The following is a 27805-nucleotide window of genomic DNA, read 5'->3' as shown; positions in this document are numbered from 1 at the left end:
GGTCCCGAGTTCGAGTCTCGGTCGGGCACACAGTTTTAATCTGCCAGGAAGTTTCATATCAGCGCACACTCCGCTGCAGAGTGAAAATCTCATTCTGGAAACATCCCCCAGGCTGTGGCTAAGCCATGTCTCCGCAGTATCCTTTCTTTCAGGAGTGCTAGTTCTGTAAGATTCGCAGGAGAGCTTCTGTAAAGTTTGGAAGGTAGGAGACGAGATACTGGCAGAAGTAAAGCTGTGAGGACGGGGCGTGAGTCGTGCTTCGGTAGCTCAGATGGTAGAGCACTTGCCCGCGAAAGGCAAAGGTCCCGAGTTCGAGTCTCGGTCGGGCACACAGTTTTAATCTGCCAGGAAGTTTCAAGTTTCAAGCAATTGATAAGTTTGAAATGCTTGCGTTGTTTTTCTTGACACCTATCCTAATACTGGATTGATGCAGTTCTCCCAGCTACTCTGTCCTGTGCAAACCTCTTTACCTCCAAATAACTAATGCCACTTAGACCCACTTGAAACTGCTTACTGTATTCGTCTCTTTGCTTTCCTCTGTAGTTTTTATCTCTGATACTTCCCTCTAATGCTAAGAAGAAAATCCCTTGATGTCCCAGAATGTGTACCATCTACCGATTCTTTTAGTGAAACGGTGCCATATAATTCTTTTCTGCCCACTTCTGTTCAGTACTTCCTTATTAGTTACATCATCTATATAGTTAACCTTCAGCATTCTTCTATAGAACCGTATTTCAAAAACTTCTATTCTCTTCTCGTCTGAACTATTTATCATCTTCGTTTCACTTCTATACAAAGCTACTCGCCAGAGAAATAACTTCAGGAAAGACGTTCTAACACTTAAATCTCTATTCGATGTTAATTAGGCTACCATCAATTATTTTACTGCCCAAATAGTGAAACTCATCTACTACTCAGCCTCGTTTCCTAATACAGCTCCCTCAGTATCTAATGATTTAATTCGATTACATTCCATTGCCCTTTCTGTGTTCATATTACATCATCCTTTCAAGACATTCTCCATTCCATTCAACTGCTCTTTCAAATCATTTGCTGACTTTGACAGAATAACAATTCTTTATACCTTCTCCATAACTACAAACTGTAATTATAATTTCAGTACATTATACTAACTCACATGTTGGTTACATTTTCAGTTAAGTTATTTCCTGCGTTTCCAACATATACAGTAGGTTACAATTTTAGTACATTAGATTCACATTCAATAGGCTGTAATTCCACTTTCATCCACAATCAGTATTTTACTACGTTTGATTCCATCGAAACACTTGTGGTATTTTTCAAAACAGGAAATGGAATTCAGCAATCAGTCGCAAATGCAATCTTTATTTTTTTGCACATCTGGATTGTAGCTATTCAACAGCAATAACATCGTCAAGCATATGACAACTCATTTTACTATACGAGTTGAATACCTTCGTAGCCAAATTCTAACTCAGTTAACTGAATTCCTTTTCGCGGTATTTTACTGCTAAATCATCTGTAAATCACGTTTCCGCTTGTCATAGAGTATGAATGATAATTTCTTTTGCCGATAATGACAGTTTACATGCATTGTAATGGAAACTGTGTAACGTGGTTTGAATTATAATATGAAGTGTCGGTTTATCAACATCAGTTATTACACGTTCTTCGTAATCATCAGTGTTCGATTTCTCAGGTAATTAGATTCTGGCGTCTTTCGCTTTTCACATTACTCGTTATGTTTTCTTCTACAGTGTATATCTTTGTGCTATGAGTTATATAATAATGCCTTCTCTACAATAATAAATCTTTTATTAAACTCGATTTACGTTATAATCAGTCAGGAGCCTACTTTTTGCAACGGTATATCTATGCGAACAGACCTCTGAAGTCACACTAAATAATTTTTAATTGTTGTTTGTCCGTTATAAGCTGAATGGAAATATATAATGTTATCATCAGGCTATCTCTAAGTGTAAAATCACCTATACATATCAGTTTTCATAACATCATAGGTATGTGAGGTAGTCACGTGATATATCAAGGTATCTATGTCTTAAATGTGAGTGTATGCTTTCCCGGCGTATACAGCTGGCGAAGAGTTCTCGGGCTTCCAGCCGGGTGGCGGTGTCTTCAAACAGCGACGTTTCGACGAGTGACATACTCATCATCTTCTGGCGAAGTCGCCAGAAGATGATGAGTATGTCACTCGTCGAAACGTCGCTGTTTGAAGACACCGCCACCCGGCTGGAAGCCCGAGAACTCTTCGCCAGTATCTATGTCTGTTTAACACATTATAACACTTCTTGCGTCAAATGTCCTTAACATATGCCGGTAATTGAAATAAATAGGAAGAGTCTTAGCACTATCTAAATTAGCTATGAAATATTCCTTAAATACGACACTGAGCCTTGAATTTTGAATTGGTGTACAGTTCGGCAGTTTCGTAGCTACCTTCTCAACACGTTCCCTGCTTCACATCACTCATATTTGGGATATTCTACACAATTTTGCCAAAAGTAGTGTTACACAAAAATTTGCATGGATTATTTATAATTGTGTGATTGTAAGATACAGGCGCTGTTACTATAACGTAATGAAATTGTAATGTATAGGTTATAAATGTAGAAGAGATGTAAGGGTTGACTGACCTGAACTGCGTGTTACAGAAATATTGTCAAAATGAAGATGTAACATACTGGTTATAGATGTATTATGAAAATGTAACTATAACACACTGCCTGTATGTGTAGAAAAGGTGTATTCGATGTTTTACGAAAAACTCACGTACTATGTTTACGTACTTACCTTAGTGTTTTCCTTGTGATAGAACGTTTCACAAATGGAGTAATAATGACAGATTTAAAAGAGGGTGGTCATGCCAAGGTAACATACTCGAATTGCCACTGTAGAAGTTTCTGTTATAGATGTAGTAGGGACGTGCATCAGCAATTCCCATCTTAAAACTCAGCTGAAGATGGCTGCCTGGTTGTCAGCCGAAACATTGCAACTAGATCGTTACATCATTCAGCTGTAGTCCTGAAATCTCGTGGAATAATCATTATGGTTGGAAGAAATCAATAATCTCATAAGCTGCCTTCGCTTACTTCCTTTCGTAGTCAGTTTTCTCACCACCGTCTTCATTGTGACCATATGCTATCTTGAGCCTTGCAGCGTTTTGAGTGTAATGGCTGTTACTGAACTCGATTGTTTATTGTGAATATAATTACACAGCAGTGGAGCCTTATGTACATTTTTCTCATTAACTAATAATTAAAAATAATATATATGAGTTCACATCCAACCATATGACATGAAACTTCATTCCTTAATACTAATATAGCTAATGCATACCCACTTAAACCTTGAACATAAAGGCATTTTGACTTTATATGGAAGTTAAAGGTATCACAAAAGGGTTTGCAGCATTTATCCATATTTGAACAGTGAATGGATTTATACTCTCACGACAGACCTGAGACTGTTAATAATGTGCCACTTGCCAATGAACCAAGATCTGTGTAGGTCTTCCTAACTTCTTACTTCATTACATCTCATTAACGGAACTCTAACTAGTGCACTTATTAGTATCAGATCCACGCTCCAAATATACTGTTCCACGTAATTTGTAGTTCAAATAAATGTCTTTAAGCTGTCTATATTGCCGATATATAACTCTTCGTCAGTCTGTTAGAACATTATACTACTGATAATGAACAAACTGAACCGATTGCCAAAGTGCGAAACGATATGTACTGTATTATTTCTGTTATCAGTGTATGTATTACACGTTTCATTGTTTTTAATGGTCTTCTAGTGGACTCCATTATTATAAAATACTATTATAATTTATTTTACAGGTAGCATTCATTTAGTTTATGAGTTATAAGATACATGACTGTGTCGATATATTAGTCTCGTAAACGTCACACTCTGTAGTCACATGGTGAGAATTATTGAACTATATGAAAGAAAGAACTCATATCAGTTACAAACCACGGCGTTCACACACTGTATTCAGCACGTAAACGTCACTACAGATATTTGGATTTAGGTTATGACATTTTCGGTATGGGTGCCATCGTTGGCGATGATGTGGCGCAGACGAATAGCGAAATTCTGCATGACCCGCTGAAGTGTCAGAACGTCAATGCTGTCTGTGAACTCCTGAATGTCTATTTCAGCTCAGCAATGGTTTTCAAATTGTTGCTGTATACCTTGTCTTTAATACAGCATCACAAAAATGAGTTTCATGTGTTCGGATCCGGAGAATATGGCGGCCAATAGAGGCCCATTCCAGTGGCCCCTCGGGTACCCCAGAGCCAGAATGCCGTCCCTAAAATGTTCCTCCATGACATCAAACACTCTCCTGTTTCGATGGGGTCGAGCTTCATCCTGCATGAACCACTTATTGTCGAAATGAGGGTCACTTTGGATAATGGAAATGAAATCATCTTCCAAAACCTTCACTTACTGTTCCGTATTCACCGTTCCATCAAGGAACGTCGCAACTGGACGTTGCCCACCACACAGGTACCCGTTGAGGGTGAAGAAAGAGACTTCTCGATAGCGAAATGTTGATTCTCAGTAACCTAAACGAGCCAAGTTTGCTTATTGACGAATCCATTCAAATGAAAGAAGGCTTCGTCGCTAAACCAACCTAAACAATGCCCATCATGCTCCTGCGGCCAACCATGTAGGGTGAGCGTCCTAACGCAAACCGATCAGAACTTATGACGATTTTATTTCATATAGTTCAATAATTGTCAACCTGTATAAAGGCAGGTGCAGCAATTTCCAGGCTGTCTCGTTCTACGTAAAAAATGCTGTTGTACGTGTGCGTAGTGTGTCAGTTACCAAAAGAACCCACCTCCACCTGAATTATTTATTGGGCTGGAAACGTTTTTCTTCTACTCATAACTTCAGATGTTGGACTATGTATCGATCTGAGAAGGCAAATCTGTTCAGTGGGATGTATGTGTCTATTCCTTCTTCATTTCCTTTGTCTCACCGTCGTGGCAACCCGGTAGTTGGGTGCAATACCCAAATGAAAGATTATAATCGTTTTTGCACTGTAACTCTATTATTCATATAACTGTTTAGAAAATTTCCTTAGCCTTTCCCACCTATTGATTTGTACTTTACAAGGCGATAAACACAGAAACACTTTAGCAGATCAAATCACACTCTCCACAAAATTTGTCGTAGACTTCAGTTTCTTTTGCAGCTCTAGTACAGACGTTTTGTACCGGATTTTCGTTTCTGCAAAGGAATCGTCGAGTAACGTCTTATCCGCAGTAACAAATCAACGTAAAATATTTTCATGGAAAGAATCCTTTCAGTAATAACGTTATCAAGAAATCCGTTTCCACATATGATATGTATCGGAATTATACAAATTAGACACCAATCTTCAATACAGATCTCTTCCAGTTCATTATTAAAGTAACTATATTGTATCCTTTCTTCTAACATGTCTGTGATCCCAACTGTTCGATGCACGTTCCGTGATAAACGATCAAAAATTAAAAATAAAAGCATAATATTATTTTCATCTACGAAATATCAGTGACTGATCCAGATATTTTCACATTATTTTGCATGATAGATTGTGATACGCATACTCCACATAGTACATGCTACCAATGTCTGGTTATTTTCCAGAATCCGTTCAGCATCTTCTCATCTGGTTCAGGATCATCTGAAAGCGGATCTGGATCAACCGGTGGTGGCTCGGGGTCATCTGGTGGCGGAATCTTCGGTACGATTTCTAGCAAACAGTATGTCTTAAAATAGGTTCAAGTACGTCCATTAGTCTCGACAGCCTGTGTTTAGCATCAATTATTAACCGTAGAAATACCAAATCATTTTCAATCACGTGTATTGTCAAGTGGATTGGGGTGGTACTTTACGCCCACTCTTTAAAAAAGTTAAAGGAAAATAATTTGTTAAGTGAAGATGATTTATGTTAGCAACATATTTCCTGAAGAGGATGTGTAGCCATAAAATATCTTGTAGCACACTTAACAACAAACATTCAACAACGTGTACTACCGAGGGCAAGAAGGGTGTACTGTATAACCAACACAAAAGAATTAAAAATACCTGTTTTGTTAATTGTTGTTGGCTATTTCTCATTACATCCTTTTTAAAGAGACACTGGTTCGTATGTAGGATCTTGAGCACGAAAATGTGGAATATGTGGTTCATTGTGAAAGGTCATTGCTACTACTTAGACTTATATTTTCGGTTGTGTAACTGAAAGATTAGAAACATTGATGGAAACTTAACATAAGACTCCATGATTATTTTTCTGCAGAATTTTAAAATAAAGTGTACCGCACTATATTACAATACTTTCCAAGGGTGGCCATAAGGTACCCTCACCCCCACCCCCACCACCACTCTTGGCATTGCGAGTGATAATAATAATGAGGATTAAAATAAAATGAATCACACATCTGAAACGGTAGCAATATAAAGATCCTGCTGATGTACATCAGTAATTCCATACCAGACTAGCGTAGAGGTACAAGTACGGTCTGCAAAAAAGGATCATATGAAGGGAAATGCAAAGCAGTGACTGTAAATAACCGTCGAAATTTCCCACCATCATTCTTTTCTCCATCTACATACTACTCGAGCCACTCCTACTTCGAGTGCGCACATAACCCAAAACATCGAAACCGATTATACTGAATCCTTAGTCAAATGAATTTATGTGGTTCCAGAGAGGTTTTGAACTCTCAAACATTTATGATACATAGATGCAGACTAAAGTGACTAATTAAAATTTATACAAAGGTCGGGATTTGAACCTAGGGCCACTGATCACTAGGCAGAAACGGTATCCGTTATGCCTCCCTGGCTCTGTGGCTTTGCACAACTGCACAGATTATCCTAGCACGTCTCAGCCCACTTGGTATTCTCTGTAAGACCGAACACAGTTGTTGAGTTTCTCCGTCTGCATTGGGATATCATCTCAACAGCGAATGAAAGCTAGCATTTCGCTTGAAACCCAGGCAATGGTACTTTAATCAAAGGAACCTCTATGGTCCCAGAGATCTCTTCAATTATCAAATATCTGTGATGTATATGGATACTGAAGGGACGATTGAAAATTTGTATCAAGGCTGGGATTCGAACCTGGGTCTCGTGCTTATCACCGAGAGGGCCGGCCGATGTGGCCAAGCGGTTAAAGGCGCTTCAGTCTGGAACCGCGTGACCGCTACGGTCGCAGGTTCGAATCCTGCCTCGGGCATGGCTGTGTGTGATGTCCTTAGGTTAGCTAGGTTTAAGTAGTTCTAAGTTCTAGGGGACTGATGACCTTAGAAGTTAAGTCCCATAGTGCTCAGAGCCATTTTATCACCAAGATGGGTGAGGCATCAATGGGAATTTGGATTGAGGAGGGAGACGTCCTAGGCCGCTGTGTTAGGGGGCCTTGTGGTTAGCGCATCTGTCTGGTGAACAGGAGACCAGGTTCAAATTCTGACCTTGGTACAAATTTCAGCCTGCAAATATATATAAATCCTCTGTGTTGTGTTTCCTATTTCTTTGCGACTTAGTGACACTAAGAAAAGGACATTCCACAAACTGATATTTGGCTTCAGTTTTTGAACGGTAAAATCTTCAAATGCCTAGAGAAAGGGAGGGCGTATAACATACTCTCAACAGTATAAAAGAGACAATATATTTAAATAAGGCTTTATCGAATGTTCCTTATGTACAGAAATGACTCCTACGGTTCTTTATAAGGCTTACAGACAGCAAACACTCCACAACGCGGCCAACTACTACATCGGTATTGCATATAATTATTCAGATGGTTTAAAGGTGCAACAGGACCAACAATTTCTTGACTAATTGCGTATTGTAAGCTGAGACGAGTTACTGTAAGTTTGAAAAGCCCAGTTGCACATGTGCCACACAAAGACGAGACGGATCACTGTGTAGACGACAAAACTGAAGCTGAACAATTAACTAAATGAAACGGTGAGATTTTTGGACTCGGCCATTACTTCCGTTAGCAGAGTGAGTCTCTTCGGCCATTTGTCTCGAGGACCAGTAGTAGACGAGGCAATCACAGGAATATCAAGGAAAGAGACCAGTGTGATGACGGTGCAGCCCTGGTATGGGAGAGGGGTGGGGTTGATATGAGATCTGATCGACGTATGAAGCTAAACATCTTCATTAATGACACAGAAGTAGAGGAACACACAACGAACAGAGGTAAAATACTGGAACCAGAGATGCCGTCTGGTGGTTGAAGGCCTCATACTTCCTAGTTAAAGTCAAGGCGTGTACGCCACTGGTGTAACTTCAGTATTCATGCCCTAAAAATAATACTTTTCTTGAACAAAATTTTCACCCATGAACGAACCACAATGCGATCTGCCCTTTTCTGATGGAAATATTCGTTAGTTTATAGGATTCTCATGGTGTATCGAGAAAATATAGTGTGATCTTGCACACACAGTTAAGAGATGATAAATAGGACCAAGAGGGTCGGGCATTATAACACAAACTAAAAGTGTGAATGTGAGCTCCCGCACAAAGACAACGCGGACTCTGGAGATATATAGTGCGCTTTTCATCACCGACCATCTATCCACAAGAAGTGTGGATCACAAAAGCCATTCTCAACATATTCAGGATGGAAACATGTGTCTCTAATTTCTAAGCAGCTCACGCCTATCCCAAATTTAATTTTATATGCATGCAAAGATACGAATATTTCATTTTCCGACTGCAGTTTAGCACTATAGTGATTCGATTGAAGAGAGAACAGACGCAGTGAGTTGTGCTCGGATGAACTTCTGAGACAAAAGATAAGTGACTACATTGGAACTGACTGTGAGAAAACAAAATAATTTGTAACTTCTGGATGCAAAACTATTAAAGAGAATTTGAAGTAACTTTCGGTTATTATTCAATTAGCAAACGCGAAAGTCAGTAACAAGGTTACTTATGTCCTCCAAGGGACATTGTGGCAATGCGATGGCTCACATTATCAAAAACATAAATCGTTATCAAAAATAGAACACAGAGAAACAACATGTAATATCAACTCACCGAGGTAATATAAGGAGAACATAACGTAAACTACAAAGGATAACTCAATTAATCCTTGTACAGGGGTCAAAGACTCGATCGGCACAACAGCGTTAACCTTGATCGCACAGAAAACACGTCTGTAGAGCTGAAAATCATGTAATAAAGTGAAACACCAAAAGCACGTTCGCGGGCAACGGTCTCACCGTGAATTCCCGAATCTTGCTGCTTATAAATGACCACCTTGGCAGTACACAAGATAAGGGCCTTTGAACTCTACAAAATGATCCATGTTGGTTTCACTCGGTGTCCAGAGAAATACATCTACACGACTAGAAGCATTGCCTGACCCAAATCTGAAGCGCCAAGTCACCTGGCAGTTTCTTCGAACGGGGACTATGCGTTGGATGTCACCTGAGTAAAAAGTTGTCCGGGCCATTTGTAACCTTCTACAGTTGTTAACTTCGGCTGTCGTGACTATGATGTCGAACGCGAAGGAACACCCACAGCTAAACCAAGACTAGTCCGACCTACATCTACATCTACATACATACTGCGCAATCTGTGGTGTCACCGCCAGACACCACACTTGCTAGGTGGTAGCTTTAAAGCGGCCGCGGTCCATTAGTACATGTCGGACCCGCGTGTCGCCACTGTGTGATCACAGACCGAGCGCCACCACAAGGCAGGTCTCGAGATACGGACCAGCACTCGCCCCAGTTGTACGGATGACTTTGCTAGCGACTACATGGACGAAGCATTGCTCATTAGCAGAGCCAATAGTTAGAATAGCCTTCAGCTAAATCAATGGCTACGACCTAGCAAGGCGCCATTAGTAACATTGCATGTATCTAAAGAGTCTCACTTGTATCGCCACAATCTCCAGATGTACCAAAAGGATGGATTAAAGTTAAGTATTCCAGAAGCTACGTACTTTTCTTTATAGCATTCATTACGTATCCTGTTTCAGACCTCACGCCCTCCTGCTTTAGCTTAGCGCGTGCCTTTCGGCTTCCTCTCATTGTGTCTAGGCTGTCTTGTCTAGACACAACACAATCCACAATACGGTTCGTGGAGGAGGGTACCTCGTACCACAACTAGCACCTTTCTCCCTGTTCCACTGCCAAAAAGAACGAGGGAAAAATGACTACCTATATGCCTCTGTTTGAGCCCTAATCTCTCTTATCTTACCGTTGTGGTCTTTCCGCGAAATATAATTTGGCGGCAGTAAAATTGTACTGCAGACAGCCTCAAATGCTGGTTCTCAAAATTTTCTCAGTAGCGATTCACGAAAAGAACGCCTCCTTTCCTCCAGAGGCTCCCACCCGAGTTCCTGAAGCATTTCCGTAACGCTCGCGTGATGATCAAACCTCCCAGTAACAAATCTAGCAGCCCGCCTCTGAATTGCTTCTATGTCCTCTCTCAATCCGACCTCATAGGGATCTCAAACGCTCGAGCAGTACTCAAGAATAGGTCGTATTAGTGGTTTATAAGCGGTCTCCTTTACAGATGAACCACATCTTCCCAAAATTCTTCCAATGAACCGAAGACGACTATCCGCCTTCCCCACAACTGCCATTACATGCTTGTTCCACTTCATATCTCTCTGCAATGTTACTCCAAAATATTTAATCGATGTGACTGTGTCAAGCGCTACACTACTAATGGAGTATTCAAACATTACGGGATTCTTTTTCCTATTCATCTGCATTAATTTACATTTATCTATATTTAGAGTTAGCTGCCATTCTTTACACCAATTACAAATCCTGTCCAAGTCATCTTGTATCCTCCTAGTCACTCAACGACGAACCTTCCCGTACACCACAGCATCATCAGCAAACAGCCGCACATTGCTATCCACCCTATCCAAAAGGTCATTTATGTAGATAGAAAACAACAGCGGACCTACCACACTTCTCTGGGGCACTCCAGATTATACCCTCACCTCCGATGAACACTCACCATCGAGGGTAACCTACTGGGTTCTATTACTTAAGAAGTCTTTGAGCCACTCATGTATTTGGGAACCAATCCCATATGCCCGTACCTTAGTTAGGAGCCTGCAGTGGGACACCGAGTCAAACGCTTTCCGGAAGTCAAGGAATATGGCATCCGTCTGATACCCTTCATCCATGGTTCGCAAGATATCACATGAAAAAAGGGCGAGTTGCGTTTCGCAGGAGCGATGCTTTCTAAAGCTGTGCTGATGCATGGACAGCAACTGGACCTCATATATTGACGTACAGGGATCATCGAGTATGGCAGAAGATTGTTGTAAAAATCCCATTAATTCACCTGAAGGAATCGTTCCTGGATTCTAAACTGCCACCAGCTGTCCTGGCCGGCACAATGACTATCCATCAGGGATTAAAAATAACATGGTGCGATGTTCGAGCAGCTACTTATGAGCCATACTTAAGAGGCGATACTGGACAGTTGATGACTCGGAACAAGTGATTTGTGGCGATGAATCACCCAATACCCTGTCACAGTGTGATGGAACGGTTTGGGTTTTGTGAATCCCTGGAGAATATTTACTGGAGAATATTTACTGGAGAATATTTCCTGCCATCATTTGTAGTGCTAACAGTGAAGTATGGAGGAGGTCGTGGTACGGCATGGGGCTGTTCTCCGTGATTGGGGCTCAGTCCACTTACTGTGCTTAAGAAAACACTAACTGCGGAACAATTCAAGCACATTTTACAGCATAGTGTGCTGGGTGGAGTAGACGAATTGTTCTATGACGCTGATTATATGAACTTGACTATACATTACGTCATAGGGCCGCATCAGTGAGGCAGTGGTTTGTAGACAGTAACGTTCCTGAAATGGATTGGTTTGCCTAGATTCGGAATCTAAACGCAGTGGCTCTTTGGGACATGTTACAACAAACAATTACCTCCAGAATCCAGCGCTCAACGTCAATAACTTAAGCCCTGTCAAACAAGAGCGAAAATAGTCGAACAGAGGAAAAATCGTGCAATGCCTAATTTTTGTGCAGTGGAGGAAGTTGACGAAGAATACATTAAACATTCCCATCGTTGAGTTGCGAGCATTTGCCTGGGAGGGAGGTATGTGGTTTCTTTAGAAACTCTACAGGCGCAGTTTCTAGCAAAACGGTTTCTCTGCATAAAATTAAACTACATTAAATTTTCTAATAGAAGGTCCTATTTTTTTCTCTAAAAGTAATTGCTTCCGCCTTGCAGATGATGGAAAACTCACGAATTATTAAAGTAGTGTTTTAATGGTAAAGAATTATTGCTTGCTATTAAATGAGCAAATAATAACTGATTTGTAAAATGTTTATACGCAGTAGAGCTGTACTGGGGGTGAAATTTTGCTCTTTGTATGTAACTGGATGGAGAGGGCAGGGGTCGATGGTAGAAGAGCGAGGGGGGCAGGTCGCCGGATTATGGTCACGCACGTCGTTTGTTTATAGGCCTCCAAACTAAAGAGCGAGCAAAAGAAGCACTACAGGGTGTTTCAAAAAGTTACACCAACAGTCTGTAATTCGCCTTATATACCGTGGGCGATGGAATGTGATGTAATGTGGCTTGATTTTGTACAGGGAAATATATTCGCTAGAAATCGCTGTTTTCGAGTTTTAAAAGAAAAAAAGCTTCAAAATGCGACATTTAAGCTTCACCCACACGCCTACGCCCCACGAGTAGGGAATTTCAGTATGTTGTTCATGACACTCCTTCCTACCACTGTATAGGAATTTGCAAGTACACGAGTTCTTCCCTTAATTTTGTTTGGTTGATCGGAGTACTTATTCGGGTTCGGCCTTTGTGGAAGAACAAACTGTCATTTCTTCCCAGACATTACACACCAGCTGAGTTCAGGACATCGCAACAGCGAAGGGTAGACACATCCCGTGTTAACATTAGCTAATAGTCCTCTGGATATTTTTGATCACGAAGTGTGTCAAACGTGTTTAACTTAACACCCCGCTAACTGTTTTCTGTTACAAAAGAGATTTTTAGGAATAATAGCGTACTGTTAAAGACATTCGTATATTTGGTTAAAAAACACATTTAACTATACGTTACAAACACTAGCGAATGCCGAAAGCCTTTTGATGCACCATAGCCTTTCAGCACGAATCTTCCTTCAACTTTCCTACGAAAATTATTAACATTATTTAAATGTTCGCTAATATTACTAGAGGAGAGAGGAGTAACGTGCCCATTATATGCCTGAGCTAGGTTATTGTTGTGATCAATGATGACTTAATCGACCATTCACCGTCAATGAAGGATTACAGAGACTTGAAGTTTCAGTGACCCAGAACAAGAACAATACCATAAAGAGTTGGACGTGTGGGGTGTCGCATTGTCCTACTGGTATTTCCCAAGTCCGTCGGAATGCACAATGGACATGAATGGATGCAGGTGATCAGGCGGTATGCTGGCGCACGTGTCACCTGTCAGGGTCGTGTCTGGATGTATCATGGGCCCCATATAACTCCAACTGCACACGCCCCACACCGTTACAGAGCCTCCACTTGAACAGTCCCCTGCTGACATGCAGAGTCAATGGATTCATGAGGTTATCTCCATACACGTACACATCGATACAATTTGAAACGAGACTCGTCCAACGTGGCAACATGACTCCAGTAATCAACAGCCCAATGTCGGTGTTGAGGGGAACAGGCGAGGAGCAAACCTTGTGTGCCGTGCAGTCATCAATGGTATACGAATGGGCCTTCGGCTCGGAAAGTCCATATTGATGATGTTTCATTGAATGGTTCACATGCTGACACATGTTGATGGCCCAGCATTGTGATCTGCAGCGAATTGCGGAAGGGTTGCACTTCTGTCACGTCGAACGATTCTGTTATGTCGTCGTTGCTCTCTTTCTTGCAGGATCTCTTTCCGGCCGCAGCGATATCGGAGATTTGACGTTTTACGGGATTCCTGATATTCGCGGTCGTATTGTAAAATCCTCACTTCATCGCTACCTCGGAGATGCTGTGTCTCATCGCTCGTGCGCCGTCTATAGCACCACGTTCAAACTCGCTAAAATTTTGATAATGTGCCACTGCAGTAGCAGTAACCGATCCAGCAGTTACGCCAGACGCGTGTTGTCTGGCGCCGTATGCTGCCTGTTTACATACCTCTGTATTTGAATACGCATGCCTATACCAGTTTATTTGGCGCTACAGTTTATTTATGAATGAGTATTAGCATCAAGTATAACTCTGTTCAGTTGATGCTCAATTATATTTATAAATATTTTAATAATAGCTTAAAATCGAGGTAGGGCTTAATGGGGATTTGCATTGTACTACTGAACTCATGGTTAAGCTCAAGTTTTAATTCACCAACGTAGGTTCACATGAATTCAATTGGCAAATAAGGAGTTAATATGCATACTCAAGGGACGAGTGAAAATTTGTACCAAGGCTGGGAAGAAAACACGGATAGGAGCTCATTAGGCAAATGCGCTAACCACTGCGCCACCCTGTCACAGTTGCTTGACACACCTGCACGGACCACCCTGTCGCGCCACTCTCCATAGTCCAAATTCCCATCAACGTCTCAGTCCACTTGGTATTCTTCCTAAACTCGGCCAGAAATGCAGAGGCTATGTAAATGTACTGCAATAGCATTTCAGGATCGAACGAAAGGGAGGATCCTGCCTGAAACCCAGGTATTAGTTCTTTAATCAAACGAAATTATATGTTTCCAGAGATATTTTCAAGTCTCAGACAACTCTACCTATTGAGCAGGAGGCCAGGAACAAATTTTCATGTGTCGTTTCCGCCTACATACACTACTGGCCATTAAAATTGCTACACTACGATGATGTCGTGCTACAGACGCGAAATTTAACCGATAGGAAGAAGATGCTGTGATATGCAAACGATTAGCTCGTCAGAGCATTCACACAAGGCTGGCGCCGGTGGCGACACCTACAACGTGCTACCATGAGGAAAGTTTCCAAACGATTTCACATACACAAAAAATGGTTCAAATGGCTCTGAGCACTATGGGACTTAACATCTATGGTCAGCAGTCCCCTAGAACTTAGAACCACTTAAACCTAACTAACCTAAGGACAGCACACAACACCCATCATCACGAGGCAGAGAAAATCCCTGACCCCGCCGGGAATCGAACCCGGGAACCCGGGCGTGGTCTCATACACAAACAGCAGTTGACCGGCGTTGCCTGGTGAAGCGTTGCTGTGATGCCTCGTGTAAGGAGGAGAAATGCGTACCATCAGGTTTCCAACTTTGATAAAGGTCGGATTGTAGCCTATCGAGATTGCGGTTTATCGTATTGCGACATTACTGCTCGTGTTGGTCGAGATCCAATGACTGTTAGCAGAATATGGAATCGGTGGGTTCAGGAGGGTAATACGGAATGCCGTGCTGGATCCCAACGGCCTCGTATCACTAGCAGTGGAGATGACATGCATCTTATCTGCATGGCTGTAACGGATCGTGCAGCCTCGTCTCGATCCCTGAGTCAACAGATGGGGACGTTTGGAAGACAATAACCATCTGCACGAAAAGTTCGACTACGTTTGCAGCAGCATGGACTATCAGATCGGAGACCATGGCTGCGGTTACCCTTGACGCTGCATCACAGACAGGAACGCCTGCGATGGTGTACTCAACGACGAACCTGGGTGCACGAATGGCAAAACGTCAGTTTTTCGGATGAATCAAGGTTGTGTTTACAGCATCATGATGGTCGCATCCGTGTTTGGCGACATCGCGGTGAAAGCACATTGGAAGCGTGTATTCGTCATCGCCATACTGGCATCACCCGGCGTGGTGGTATGGGTGCCATTGGTCACATGATCGGTCACCTCTTCTTCGCACTGACTGCAACTTGAACAGTGGACGTTACATTTCAGATGCGTTACGACCCGTGGCTATACCCTTCATTCGAGGCCTGCAAAACCCTACATTTCAGCAGGATAATGCACGACCGCATGTTGCAGGTCCTGTACGGGCCTTTCTGGATACAGAAAATGTTCAACTGCTGCCCTGGCCAGCACATTCTCTAGATCTCTCACCAATTGAAAATGTCTGATCAATGGTGGTCGAGCAACTGGCTCGTCACAATACGCCAGTCACTACTCTTGATGAACTGTGGTATCGTGTTGAAGCTGCATGGGCAGCTGTACCTGTACACGCCATCCAAGCTCTGTTTGACTCAATGCTCAGGCGTATCAGGGCCATTATTACGGCCAGAGTTGGTTGTCGTGGGTACTGATTTCTCAGTATCTATGCACCCAAATTGCGTGAAATGTAATCACACGTCAGTTCTAGTATCTATTTGTCCAATGAATATCCGTTTATCATCTGCATTTCTTCTTGGTGTAGCAATTTTAATGGCTAGTAGTGTATATATGTCATGCATGTTCGGGACTTGTTAACGTTTCTGGGACCATTCTGTTTCATTTGAAAAACCATGGGATTGATGTCTTGAGATGTGATAGTGTGCAAATAAAGTTACAGAAAGGAATAACTAGCGGTCAGGTTAGGAATAGTGTCACAGTCTCCAGCACACTGTCTTTGTAATAATATGCAACTACATGCGTCTCATTATGATCAAATTACTCAAAGAAATTAAACAAATGTTTCCTACTTTCTTTGATCGTGCGGTGTAGTACAGTGGTGTCACGCTGGACTTGGTTTCAGGAGTGATTTTGCATGTAATCGACGAGACGCGAAGCAGGATTACATAACATAAGTGCTAGTTTTTGGAGGCATGAGCAGCTGCTAATGTGATGTTTAAAATTCTGTGTTTCAGGCCTTCCAGCAGAGGTAAGCCATCCAACACCATGACTGGACACACCATTTCTAGAATGATGTCACTAAGAGTTTGGCATACGGTATAAATTGTTATTGAACTGTAATTCTCACTTACTGAGTGAAATTTTCGTATAGGTAGGTGATGCATTGTCTTACGATTTGCGAGGTAGTGAATACTTTTTAATCTTATGCTGTTACATGTGTCTGAAATCCACTTTTAACTTTCTGTTGAAGACAAGTGTACGCGTAAACGTAAGTACCCGTATAGTAACAATACATATTACCAATTTCCTTCATTTCATTTCTTAGTGGAATTAATCGAACATTTACACCTCGACTTCCTGACCATAGATACGCTGAAATTAAATACACTCCTAGAAATTGAAATAAGAACACCGTGAATTCATTGTCCCAGGAAGGGGAAACTTTATTGACACATTCCTGGGGTCAGATACATCACATGATCACACTGACAGAACCACAGGCACATAGACACAGGCAACAGAGCATGCACAATGTCGGCACTAGTACAGTGTATATCCACCTTTCGCAGCAATGCAGGCTGCTATTCTCCCATGGAGACGATCGTAGAGATGCTGGATGTAGTCCTGTGGAACGGCTTGCCATGCCATTTCCACCTGGCGCCTCAGTTGGACCAGCGTTCGTGCTGGACGTGCAGACCGCGTGAGACGACGCTTCATCCAGTCCCAAACATGCTCAATGGGGGACAGATCCGGAGATCTTGCTGGCCAGGGTAGTTGACTTACACCTTCTAGAGCACGTTGGGTGGCACGGGATACATGCGGACGTGCATTGTCCTGTTGGAACAGCAAGTTCCCTTGCCGGTCTAGGAATGGTAGAACGATGGGTTCGATGACGGTTTGGATGTACCGTGCACTATTCAGTGTCCCCTCGACGATCACCAGTGGTGTACGGCCAGTGTAGGAGATCGCTCCCCACACCATGATGCCGGGTGTTGGCCCTGTGTGCCTCGGTCGTATGCAGTCCTGATTGTGGCGCTCACCTGCATGGCGCCAAACACGCATACGACCATCATTGGCACCAAGGCAGAAGCGACTCTCATCGCTGAAGACGACACGTCTCCATTCGTCCCTCCATTCACGCCTGTCGCGAACCCACTGGAGGCGGGCTGCACGATGTTGGGGCGTGAGCGGAAGACGGCCTAACGGTGTGCACGACCGTAGCCCAGCTTCATGGAGACGGTTGCGAATGGTCCTCGCCGATACCCCAGGAGCAACAGTGTCCCAAATTTGCTGGGAAGTGGCGGTGCGGTCCCCTACGGCACTGCGTAGGATCCTACGGTCTTGGCGTGCATCCGTGCGTCGCTGCGGTCCGGTCCCAGGTCGACGGGCACGTGCACCTTCCGCCGACCACTGGCGACAACATCGATGTACTGTGGAGACCTCACGCCCCACGTGTTGAGCAATTCGGCGGTACGTCCACCCGGCCTCCCGCATGCCCACTATACGCCCTCGCTCAAAGTCCGTCAACTGCACATACGGTTCACGTCCACGCTGTCGCGGCATGCTACCAGTGTTAAAGACTGCGATGGAGCTCCGTATGCCACGGCAAACTGGCTGACACTGACGGCAGCGGTGCACAAATGCTGCGCAGCTAGCGCCATTCGACGACCAACACCGCTGTTCCTGGTGTGTCCGCTGTGCCGTGCGTGTGATCATTGCTTGTACAGCCCTCTCGCAGTGTCCGGAGCAACTATGGTGGGTCTGACACACCGGTGTCAATGTGTTCTTTTTTCCATTTCCAGGAGTGTATGAAAGTCAAAGGAATAGTAACTGACAACTTTTTCCATGGTTTATCTCATAAAACAATTGGTAATGTGATTGAATTACACGTAGAGGTTTCTTTTCTAGTGTTGTATAAATATTGATGCAGTAGTTGTCTAACCATTCTGAGAACTCTCTTCTTTTATAAAACATTCCTTGCTCCTGCATGTTATTCATATATCAGAATAACTGGTTTAAGTTTAGTGCATATCAAATAGACCTTCTTTTCATGAAAAGTGGTATGTAAAGGAGTGTGGTATACGTTTCAGAAACTGCTAATATTGAAGAAATGGTATCAGTACTCGTTAATTAAATGGTCTGAGTGCAACTCGCAGTTATTTAGTGCTTCTTAACATGGCAGCATATCTTTCCATTATGAGTGGCGTCAGTTTCTGACTGTATCGCTCAGTCCATCGGAAAAGAAATATTGTTCATGAGTAGTTCTACGTAGAGAATTCACTACCTTTTTCACATTCGCGATATGAATAGCTCATGACATTACACTCAGTGTTAAAGGATCACCTATCAGCAGTGACATATCACATGTTTGCATGATGCAATATTGGTTAAGGTTATGTTCTTGTGAAACCTTCCTTATGATTGCACTGTATTTTTCCTTAGCGTGATATCTGAATATTGTTGCAATTCATACACACTAGTACATTAATATACGAACAAGATGATAACTGTGTGTAACTTACTGTTCATACGTTGGAGAGACTTTTGAGACCTACGAGGAAATACAATTTCTTGACGATGCTGCAATGGCCCCCTCATCCCCTCCCCCATGAACTATTGCCGTCGGTGGTAAGTCTTGTGTGCCTCAGCGATGCAGGTAGCCGTACCGTTACTGCAACCACAACAGAAGGGTATCTTTTCAGAGGCCAGACAAATGCGTGTTTCCTGGAGAGGGCACAAACCCTTTCAGCAGTTGCAGGAGCAACAGTGTGGATGACTGACCGATCTAGCCTTGTAACATCAACCAAAACGGCCTTGTTGTGCTGGTACCGCGAGTGGCTGAAGTGTACAGTGTAGTTTTTCCCCAGGGTATGCACCTCGACTGTATGGTTAACTTATGATGGCGTCCTTTTGGAAAAATACGCTGGAGGTAAAATAGTCCCCCATTCGGATCTGACTAGTTTTATAGGGGCCGCCACGAATTTCTCTCTCACGCCAGCTTAGTCATCTCAGATTAGAACTTGCACCCTGCATCCTCAATTATTTGCAGAACGTATTCCAATATCTGTCTTTCCCTACGGTTATTACCCTCTAGTTTTGTCAAGTGTCATGGAGATTATTCTTTGATGCCTAAACACATGTCCCATCCTTCTATCCCTTCTTCTTGTCACTATTTTCCTCGTGTTGCTTTCTTCGCCGTTTCTGCTGAGAACCTCCTCGTTCCTTATGTTATCGGACCTCCTGATTTTCAACGTCATTCTCTAGAACAACATTTTGTTGGATTCTCTTCTGTTCCGGTTTTCCCAGTGTCCTTGTTCGACTACCGTACAGTGCTGTGCTCCAAATGCACATTCTCAGAAATTTCTATCTAAAGCTAAGGCCTATATTTGAAACGAGAGGACTTATCTTGGCCAATAATGCACTGTTTGCCTCTGCTAGTCTGCTTCTTGTGTTCTCCCTCCTTCGTCCGTCAAATGTTCTATTCCTTGTCAAGTAGGGGAGTACCATAACTTCGTTACCGCAAAGTTTGACGCTAAGTTTCTTTTCTACTTCTCGTTACTTTTCTCTTTTTCCTGTTAAGTTTCAAGCCATACTCTGTCTTCATTAGACCGCTCCATTGAACTCTAATTCTTCTTCACCTTCACTGATGACAGAAACATCATTAGCGAAACTCTTCATCGAAATCATTTCAATCTGAATCTTAATTCGCTACTGAACCTTTCTTTTACCTTCATCATTGCTTCTTCGCTGAACAGATTGAACAATAGAGATATTAAACAATTACAATGGACGTTCGTGTTCGTAAACTTCTCCGAAATCCAAACTGATCTTCCTCAAGGTCGGCTTCTATCAGTTTTTACATGCTTTTGTAAGGAATTAGTGTCAGTATTTTCCAGCCATGACTTATTAAACTCATATTTTTCAGACCTATCAGCAACTGCTTTTTTTGGAATTACAATCACTAGATTTTTCTCTGAGCTGAGGATACTTCGCCCGTCTCACACATCTTGCTCAACTGATGGAAGAGTTTTATCATAGCTCTTCTAGTCTATCAGTAGTTATTTCTCCAAAAGTCTCTAATATTCCTGTATGCGGTATCCATTTTTTCACTTGAGAAATATGCTTGTAAATCCTCAAATTTTTCCTCTAGCCATTCCTGCTTAGTCATGTTGCACTTCCTGTCAATCACATTTCTTAGACATTTGCATTCCCTTTCGCCTCCTTCATTTGCTGCTTTCTTATATTTTCTCCTTTCGTCAGTTAAATTCTGTGTTTCCTGTGTTATCGAAGGATTTCTGTTACCTATTCTATTACCTATTTGGTCTTCTACTGCCTTTACTATTCCATCTCTTGAAGCTACCCATTTGTCTTCTACTGTATTCTTTTCCCCTGTTCTAGTCATCCGTTGCCTAATGCTCTGTCTGAAACTCTTAACAACCTGTGGTTCTTTCAACTTATCGAAGTTCCATCTCCTTAATTTCCTACCTTTTTCCAAATTCTTCAGTTTAATCTACAGTTTATAAAAAATAAACTGGTCAGAGTTTACATCTGCCTCTCGAAACGTCTTAAAAATTAAGATCTTGTTTCGAAGTCTCTGTTTTACCATTATGTAAACCTTCCGGAGTTTAAAGGTTTCTTCCATACATTAAACATTCTTTCATGATTCTTAAACTAGTGTTAGCGATGACTGAATTATGCTTTGTACAAAATTCTACTAGGCAGCTTCCTCTTTCATTCCTTACCCAAAATCCACTTTCACCGACTATGTATCGCTCTTTCAGTTCGTCATCAGAAATTTTCGTCTTCCATAACTGTCTCAATAATTTCTTTTATCTCATCATACGTTTCTTCCATCTCTTCGTCATCTGAGAAGCTACTTGGTATATACACTTCTACTACCGTGATAGGTGTGGATTCTTGTATGTTTTGGTTGGAGTAATGGATGGATCGATGGATGTGCTGTTTATATTAGCTTACCCGAATTCGTATTTTCTTATTCGCTATTAAAACCACTCCTGTATTATCTCTGTGTGGCTGTGTTTAAAACCCCGCGTTCACCTGATCAGATATCCTGTTTCTCCTGCCGCCGAACCTCACTAATACCTACTACAGCTAAATTCAACCTATCCATTTTCCGTTTTAAATTATATAGTCTTCCTGCCAGATTAATGGATCCACCATTCCACGCTCCGATCCGTGGAATGTCTGTTTAGTTTCTCCTGATGGCGACATCCTACGAATGAATGCAAAATGTACTGCAGACCTGTCACATTGCTTACTTTCTCACACCACACCACGTTTCCTGTGTGAAATCCCTCCTCAGAAAACCGGAAGCTTATAATTGTGTAGAGCTAATGAACTCAACCCACTTGTTCATTTTCAAAATAAAACAGCTATGTTCTAGGAGATCACATGGCGAAGTGGACGCCGAGTTGTCGCTTCTGACTGTCAAAACTTTGCTGACGGTTTACTGATGTGCGACTCTGAAGTATGCGAGATTCTATTCAGCTACGTTGGACACAAATTGCAAGCGACGAATCAAAAACTCGTGACGCCGACGAGTTCCATTTGGACTGTTCTGTGTGCACCAGGCGTTATTCATTCCACATACGTTGTCTCCTCATGAAATTACATATCTTTATAATGATATAAAGGCAAATATTCTTGCTAGAATAAAACCGGACGTTGTTTCATACACCAGTAACAATTTATTAGTACCCACAAACAAGTTTTTGAAGTTATGATCTAATGAAAAATTTCTCTTCACCCTTGCAGATGATGAACAGCATCACCGGAGGATCCGGGTCATCGTCACTTCGTAAGTTCGTTTGCTGTTTAGATTAACAAAATAGTAGTTGTGTAGTTGCGTAGCAGAGCTTGAATGAATGTAATTTACATTATTTGAACTACAGAATGTACGTAGAGATTCGGATGGTAATATAGCAACTGATTAGAAAGAAATGTACCGTCCTGTAGCCAAACATATTCTTGGAGATGGAGCACGAAATCGTTAATAAAACATAGAGTTAGTACTTTGGTCGTGACTATTGAAGACTTTCCTCGGCATCATAGTTTCGCTACATCACATATACACTGAATAGCCAAAGAAACTGGTACACCGGCCTACTATCGTGTAGGGTCCCCGCGGACACACAGAAGCATCGCTACACGACGTGGCATCGACTCGACTAGTGTCTGAAGTCCCGCCCGGTTAGTCGAGAAGTCTGATTCACTGCTTTCCGGGCGGAAAGGCGTGCCGGCTCCCGTCACGAATCTGCCGGTCGGATTAGCGTCGAGGTCCGGTATGCCATCCAGTCTGTAGATGGTTTTTAAGGCGGTTTTCCATCTGCCTCGGCGAACGTGGGCTGGTTTATCTCTTTCAGCGTCAGTTACAATACGTCGGCGATTGCTGCGCAAACACTTTCTCCACGTACGCGTACACCGCAATTACTCTACCACGCAACCATTGGGGCTACACTGGTCTGGTGTGAGACGTTCCCAGGGAGGTCCACTAGGGACCGAACCGCACAATAACCCTGGGTTCGGTGTGGGGTGGCGGTAGGGGGAGTTCACTGCTGTAGATTGTCGTGGGGTTGCTGACCACTGCGGCTGCGGCGGGGACGGATCCTCTCCGTCGTTTCTAGGTCCCCGGTCAACATACAATACAAGTGACCAGGCACTCTTCATTCAAAGTAACTCAAGTGCAATTGCTTGGAAACAGCCAAAACATTCGTCCAATTTCGCAAGTTTTCGGAAGATGGGCAGGTATTTGGTGTTTTAACGTCTTGTAGATATAGTGGTTATTACATGCTCGAAACGGACAACGATGAGAAAGGATATTGAACTTCTCTGTACCACAGGAACCGAACTGATATTTGATTTCAGTTATATGTGGAAGCTAAAGGGCACAGAAAGCATAAACGAGAATAGCTGGAAGAGGAACTGAGCTCCGAAAACCAGAAAAGAAAGGAAGACTAGGGTTTAGCGTCTCGTCAACGACAACGTCATTAGAGAATTAGCACAAACTCAGGTTAGGGAAGGTTAAAGAATCAGTCGTCGGTGTTCTTTTCAAAGGGACCACTCGAGCATTTACCTTAAACGAGTTAGGGAAACCACAGAAAACCTACGTGTCGACGAACGGGCGGTATTTGAAACGCTGCCCTCCCCCATGGGAGTCCAATGCGCTAACCACTGAACACCCTTTTTCGTTGGCGGCTGTCCCAAAGAGCAGTCCAGTGTGTGAACCATAAATCCGTATTACACGATTTCAAGGCTGAACATGAAACGTTATTGACCTCCCTAATATAAAACGAACCACATACTGTGTAGTTGTCTGAAGATTTCGCTATAAAATTGATCTTTGTCGACGGATATAGCATGCAGTGGGAAATCGTTAGAGGGTTCATGTTTTCCGTTCCATTATCTGTACAAATTAGGTAGACGACAATCGTTTCAAACCTTATACTGCATAATGCAGTAATTTTTTTGCAAATTGTTTCACTGGGATGAAAGAAAGCGGATTAAAACCGATGTGATGTATCACCCTTGATGCATTCTTTGGAATTAAATGATTAGGTGAGAATTTTTTGCGGCGTTTGATTATCTGTTTGTAGAACAGTTTCATGACAGAACAACTCCTCTCTTTGATGTGAAAGTGTATGGCATCGCGAGATTATGTAGTCTGATAGGAGCAACAAGAATGTGTAATGCTACAAGGATTCTTCATATTGTGAATGCATGTTTACAGCACTACTCATTGAGACCTATGCAGATGACGGGGAACTAAGGAAAGTTTTAAAACCTGTGGTTCAACGTGTATTGCAATTGTATGACAAAGGCATTTCCAAACCATCTAGTATGTTAGAAATGCAAACAATACTTGCACAGCCTAACCATTTCCTCTCCTCACCTAGTTAAGCAGATGTATTGAATTCTGCACTACACTGTGATTACAAAGAAAAAGAGACTTGCGTCACAGTTCCAAAATCTTTTTGGGTTTTGATAACATCCAGAAACTTTCACAGCAACTACTGTGTTTCATTTTCTAAACTTTTGAGTGACATTAGAGGAAGGGAAATGTTCAGTAGAAGATTGTGAGAACATTAGCAACAGTTCATTAAATCTGACGCCAATTCTTGAGATTATATAGAATGTACTGCCAAATGTGTTGTCAATTAACCCAGTTTCTCTCTCTTTTTCAGCTTTCGGCGTCCCGGTAAGAATTCCTGCCACTTCTAACGACATAATGTGATACTGATCTTCCTAACTACCATCGCAAATGGAAGTATTATCTGACCGTCATCTGACCCATGTGTCTATGTAATGCATGCGCCAGGGAAGTATGTAATTGTGTAGCAAGTAACTCATAAGTACATCACCAGGGTTATTTTAACTATACATTTATTAAAATTTTCATTGAATTAGATTAAAAATCATTGAAATGGGAATAAATTTTAGGTACATATAATATTTCAACAAACGTCTTAGACAATATTTTTTTCCATTTTCTAATTTAATTTTTATAATTAAAGAAAGAGGAGTCGAATGTGCTGAAGCAAAACTCACATCAACAAAACGCACAAGTTTATATCTAGCCGCTGTTAATGAACAAAAACTTGTCACAGTCCAAAAAATTCGTAAGTTAAATGACAGATACCATAGGGCATATCAGTATTTTTTAAAATGTTTGTATATGTGTCTAGCATAGCCACGCTATTGAGATGCGTGATACATGAGCCAGCCGTTTTTACTGATAATGACTATTGGCTCATTAAATCAACTGAACTAAGCTCTTTAACTCAGTATAAAATTAATTTTTCAACTGAGTGAGAATGCTAATGATGTAAATTAAAAAGCGACATCGTCAGTTCCTAACATGTAACAGCCTATTCTCACGTAAAAATAGCGATCCGCACCAGCTGCATGGTTAGCTCTACACATCTACGGCCGTACGACTTGCTTAGTTTAGCGCAAATATTGTTTCTGTCACCTTGAACAGAAAAATGATAAAATAACTCCTAGAACAACGTTCTGTAACTGAATATCATCACTCTAATATATGTATGTATCTACCAGATGAAAAATGCTCCTGTCAGAGCACGAAAGTGGCGAATATGCACCTCTTTAAAAGACACAGAGGTCAGGTGCCTCAATACTTCTTACGCCTCTCTGGAATAAAAATTGGCCTGTGAAAATAATCACGCTCTTCGAACACAGTGTTCTAAATCCTTTTACTCAGTCTCTCTCTGCAGTGAAGCCTTAATACTCAGCATCTCCCGCTCAATGATGCTATCTATATATCTCTCTTTCCCACTGTCTCCATTTCCTCCCATTGGCACTTTCTCCTGTTTGCCTCTCCCTTGGTCACTGCCTTCATCCCTGTCTTTCGATCTTCCTTACCAGTGCCTCCTTCTTTGCTATTTTCACTGCCTCTCTGGTCTATTGCCATGATCTTTGCCCGATTCTTTTTCCCACCCATTGCCACTATTTCTTTCTTTCTCGCTTACAGTGTGCTTCCTCTTCAACCACCACGTCGGCTGCTCTCCACACAGACCGAGCGAGATGGTGCAGCGCTTAGCACAGTGGGATCGCATTCGGGAGGACGACGGTTCAAACCCGCGTCCGGACATCCTGATTTAGTTTTTCCGCGATTTCCCTGAATCGCTTCTGGCAAATACCGGGGGTAGTTCCTTTGAAAGGACACGGCCGTTTTCCTTCCTCATCCTTCTCAAATCCGAGCTTCTGCTCCGCTTCTAATCATCCCGTTGTCGACGGGACATTAAACACTACTCATTTCCTCCTTCTGTCCTCTACGTAAATGTCCTTTTGGGGTGGTTTACTCGGAGTCTTTAACCCTATCCTGGATTATAGAGGATGGTAGGCTCGCCATTCGTGGGGGGAGGGGTGTTCATATCCTCTCCCTTTTGCTCCCATTGCTACACTCTCGATCCACTATCTTGCTCTTTCACTGCCACTTTCTCTCTCCCACCACCACAGTCTCCACTCTCTTTTTCCACTACTAGCAATGTCCGCTCTCTCCCTATTCCACTGCCACTGTCTCTCTGCTATTCTCTTTCAGAAAGAAGACTGTATGGGAATGAAGAGCCCATTATACAGAAAAAAGCGTCATGAAGTTTTATTGGCAAGAAATAGCGACCAAAAACATAGACTGGTGATCTCAAAACCCTTATGATGACAACAGATACCCTGCCGTATGTTCACTAAGTCAGTCAGAACTACGTTTACGACTCATATGGGATATTATTCATATAATTTGCGTGCATAAGTACGGTAACCTAGAACCTCCGGATCTCTGTAACGGATGATGTTATCGCTTAAAGTTTCGAGGTTTCCCGAAAGAATTATTTTAAGAACTTATGGCAAAAATTTCTACAATATACCATGAACTGAAATTATAAAAGTGTCAATCTCCAGAGTTGGTCCTTCTGGTACCCAAACATGTACCTTGATATCGGACCAAGATTTTCTAAATCGGGAAAACTGCGTTTCTAGATCAATGTCTAAAAGGTGTACAATTAAATTTTGAGTCATTTATGTGAATAGTTATCTAGATATTTGCGGTCAACAGTGAAAAAACGGCTAAAACCAGTTTTTGTGGTTTTCTTCATAATTTCGATAACTTTGAACCTCTGAATCTCGGTAACAGATAATAAAATCGAAAAAATTTTAGGATTTCCCCGAGAAAATCATCATAAAAACATATTCTAAAAATTTAGAAATTATAGAAGCAGTCCTCCACACCATCGATATTTTTGGTAGGTAGAAGTCACGGGTTTTCCAGGTGCACGCAACGTTAGATTCCGGTATTAAAAATGTCGGGTGACTGAATGTCCTGAAGCAAGTCTTTGAACTTGCGTCTCCCTTGACAGTTATCCAACTCGTAAAAGGCAACCTACAGTTCAACGCGGAATATGACAAACGTTTCTTTTTGACAAAACTCCACATTATTGACAAGTGATTGCTAGGTTTGAAATGACGTTGGTTT

General features: G+C 42.1%; 1 protein-coding gene across 1 annotated transcript in view; it reads left to right on the top strand.

Moving 5' to 3' along the window:
- LOC126419509 (uncharacterized) overlaps positions 1–16832 on the top strand; it is a 101561-nt gene extending 84729 nt beyond the window's left edge. The window contains exon 9 of the mRNA XM_050086699.1: positions 16815–16832. Coding sequence (XP_049942656.1) covers positions 16815–16832 — 18 coding nt within the window. The remainder of the gene's footprint in view (positions 1–16814) is intronic.
- Positions 16833–27805: the final 10973 nt, after the last annotated feature.

This window comes from Schistocerca serialis, chromosome 9 (assembly GCF_023864345.2).
Source record: "Schistocerca serialis cubense isolate TAMUIC-IGC-003099 chromosome 9, iqSchSeri2.2, whole genome shotgun sequence".
Classification (NCBI taxonomy): Eukaryota; Metazoa; Arthropoda; class Insecta; order Orthoptera; family Acrididae; genus Schistocerca; species Schistocerca serialis.
The sequence above is the reverse complement of the archived record's forward strand: the minus strand, read 5'-3'. Positions and strand labels throughout refer to the sequence as shown.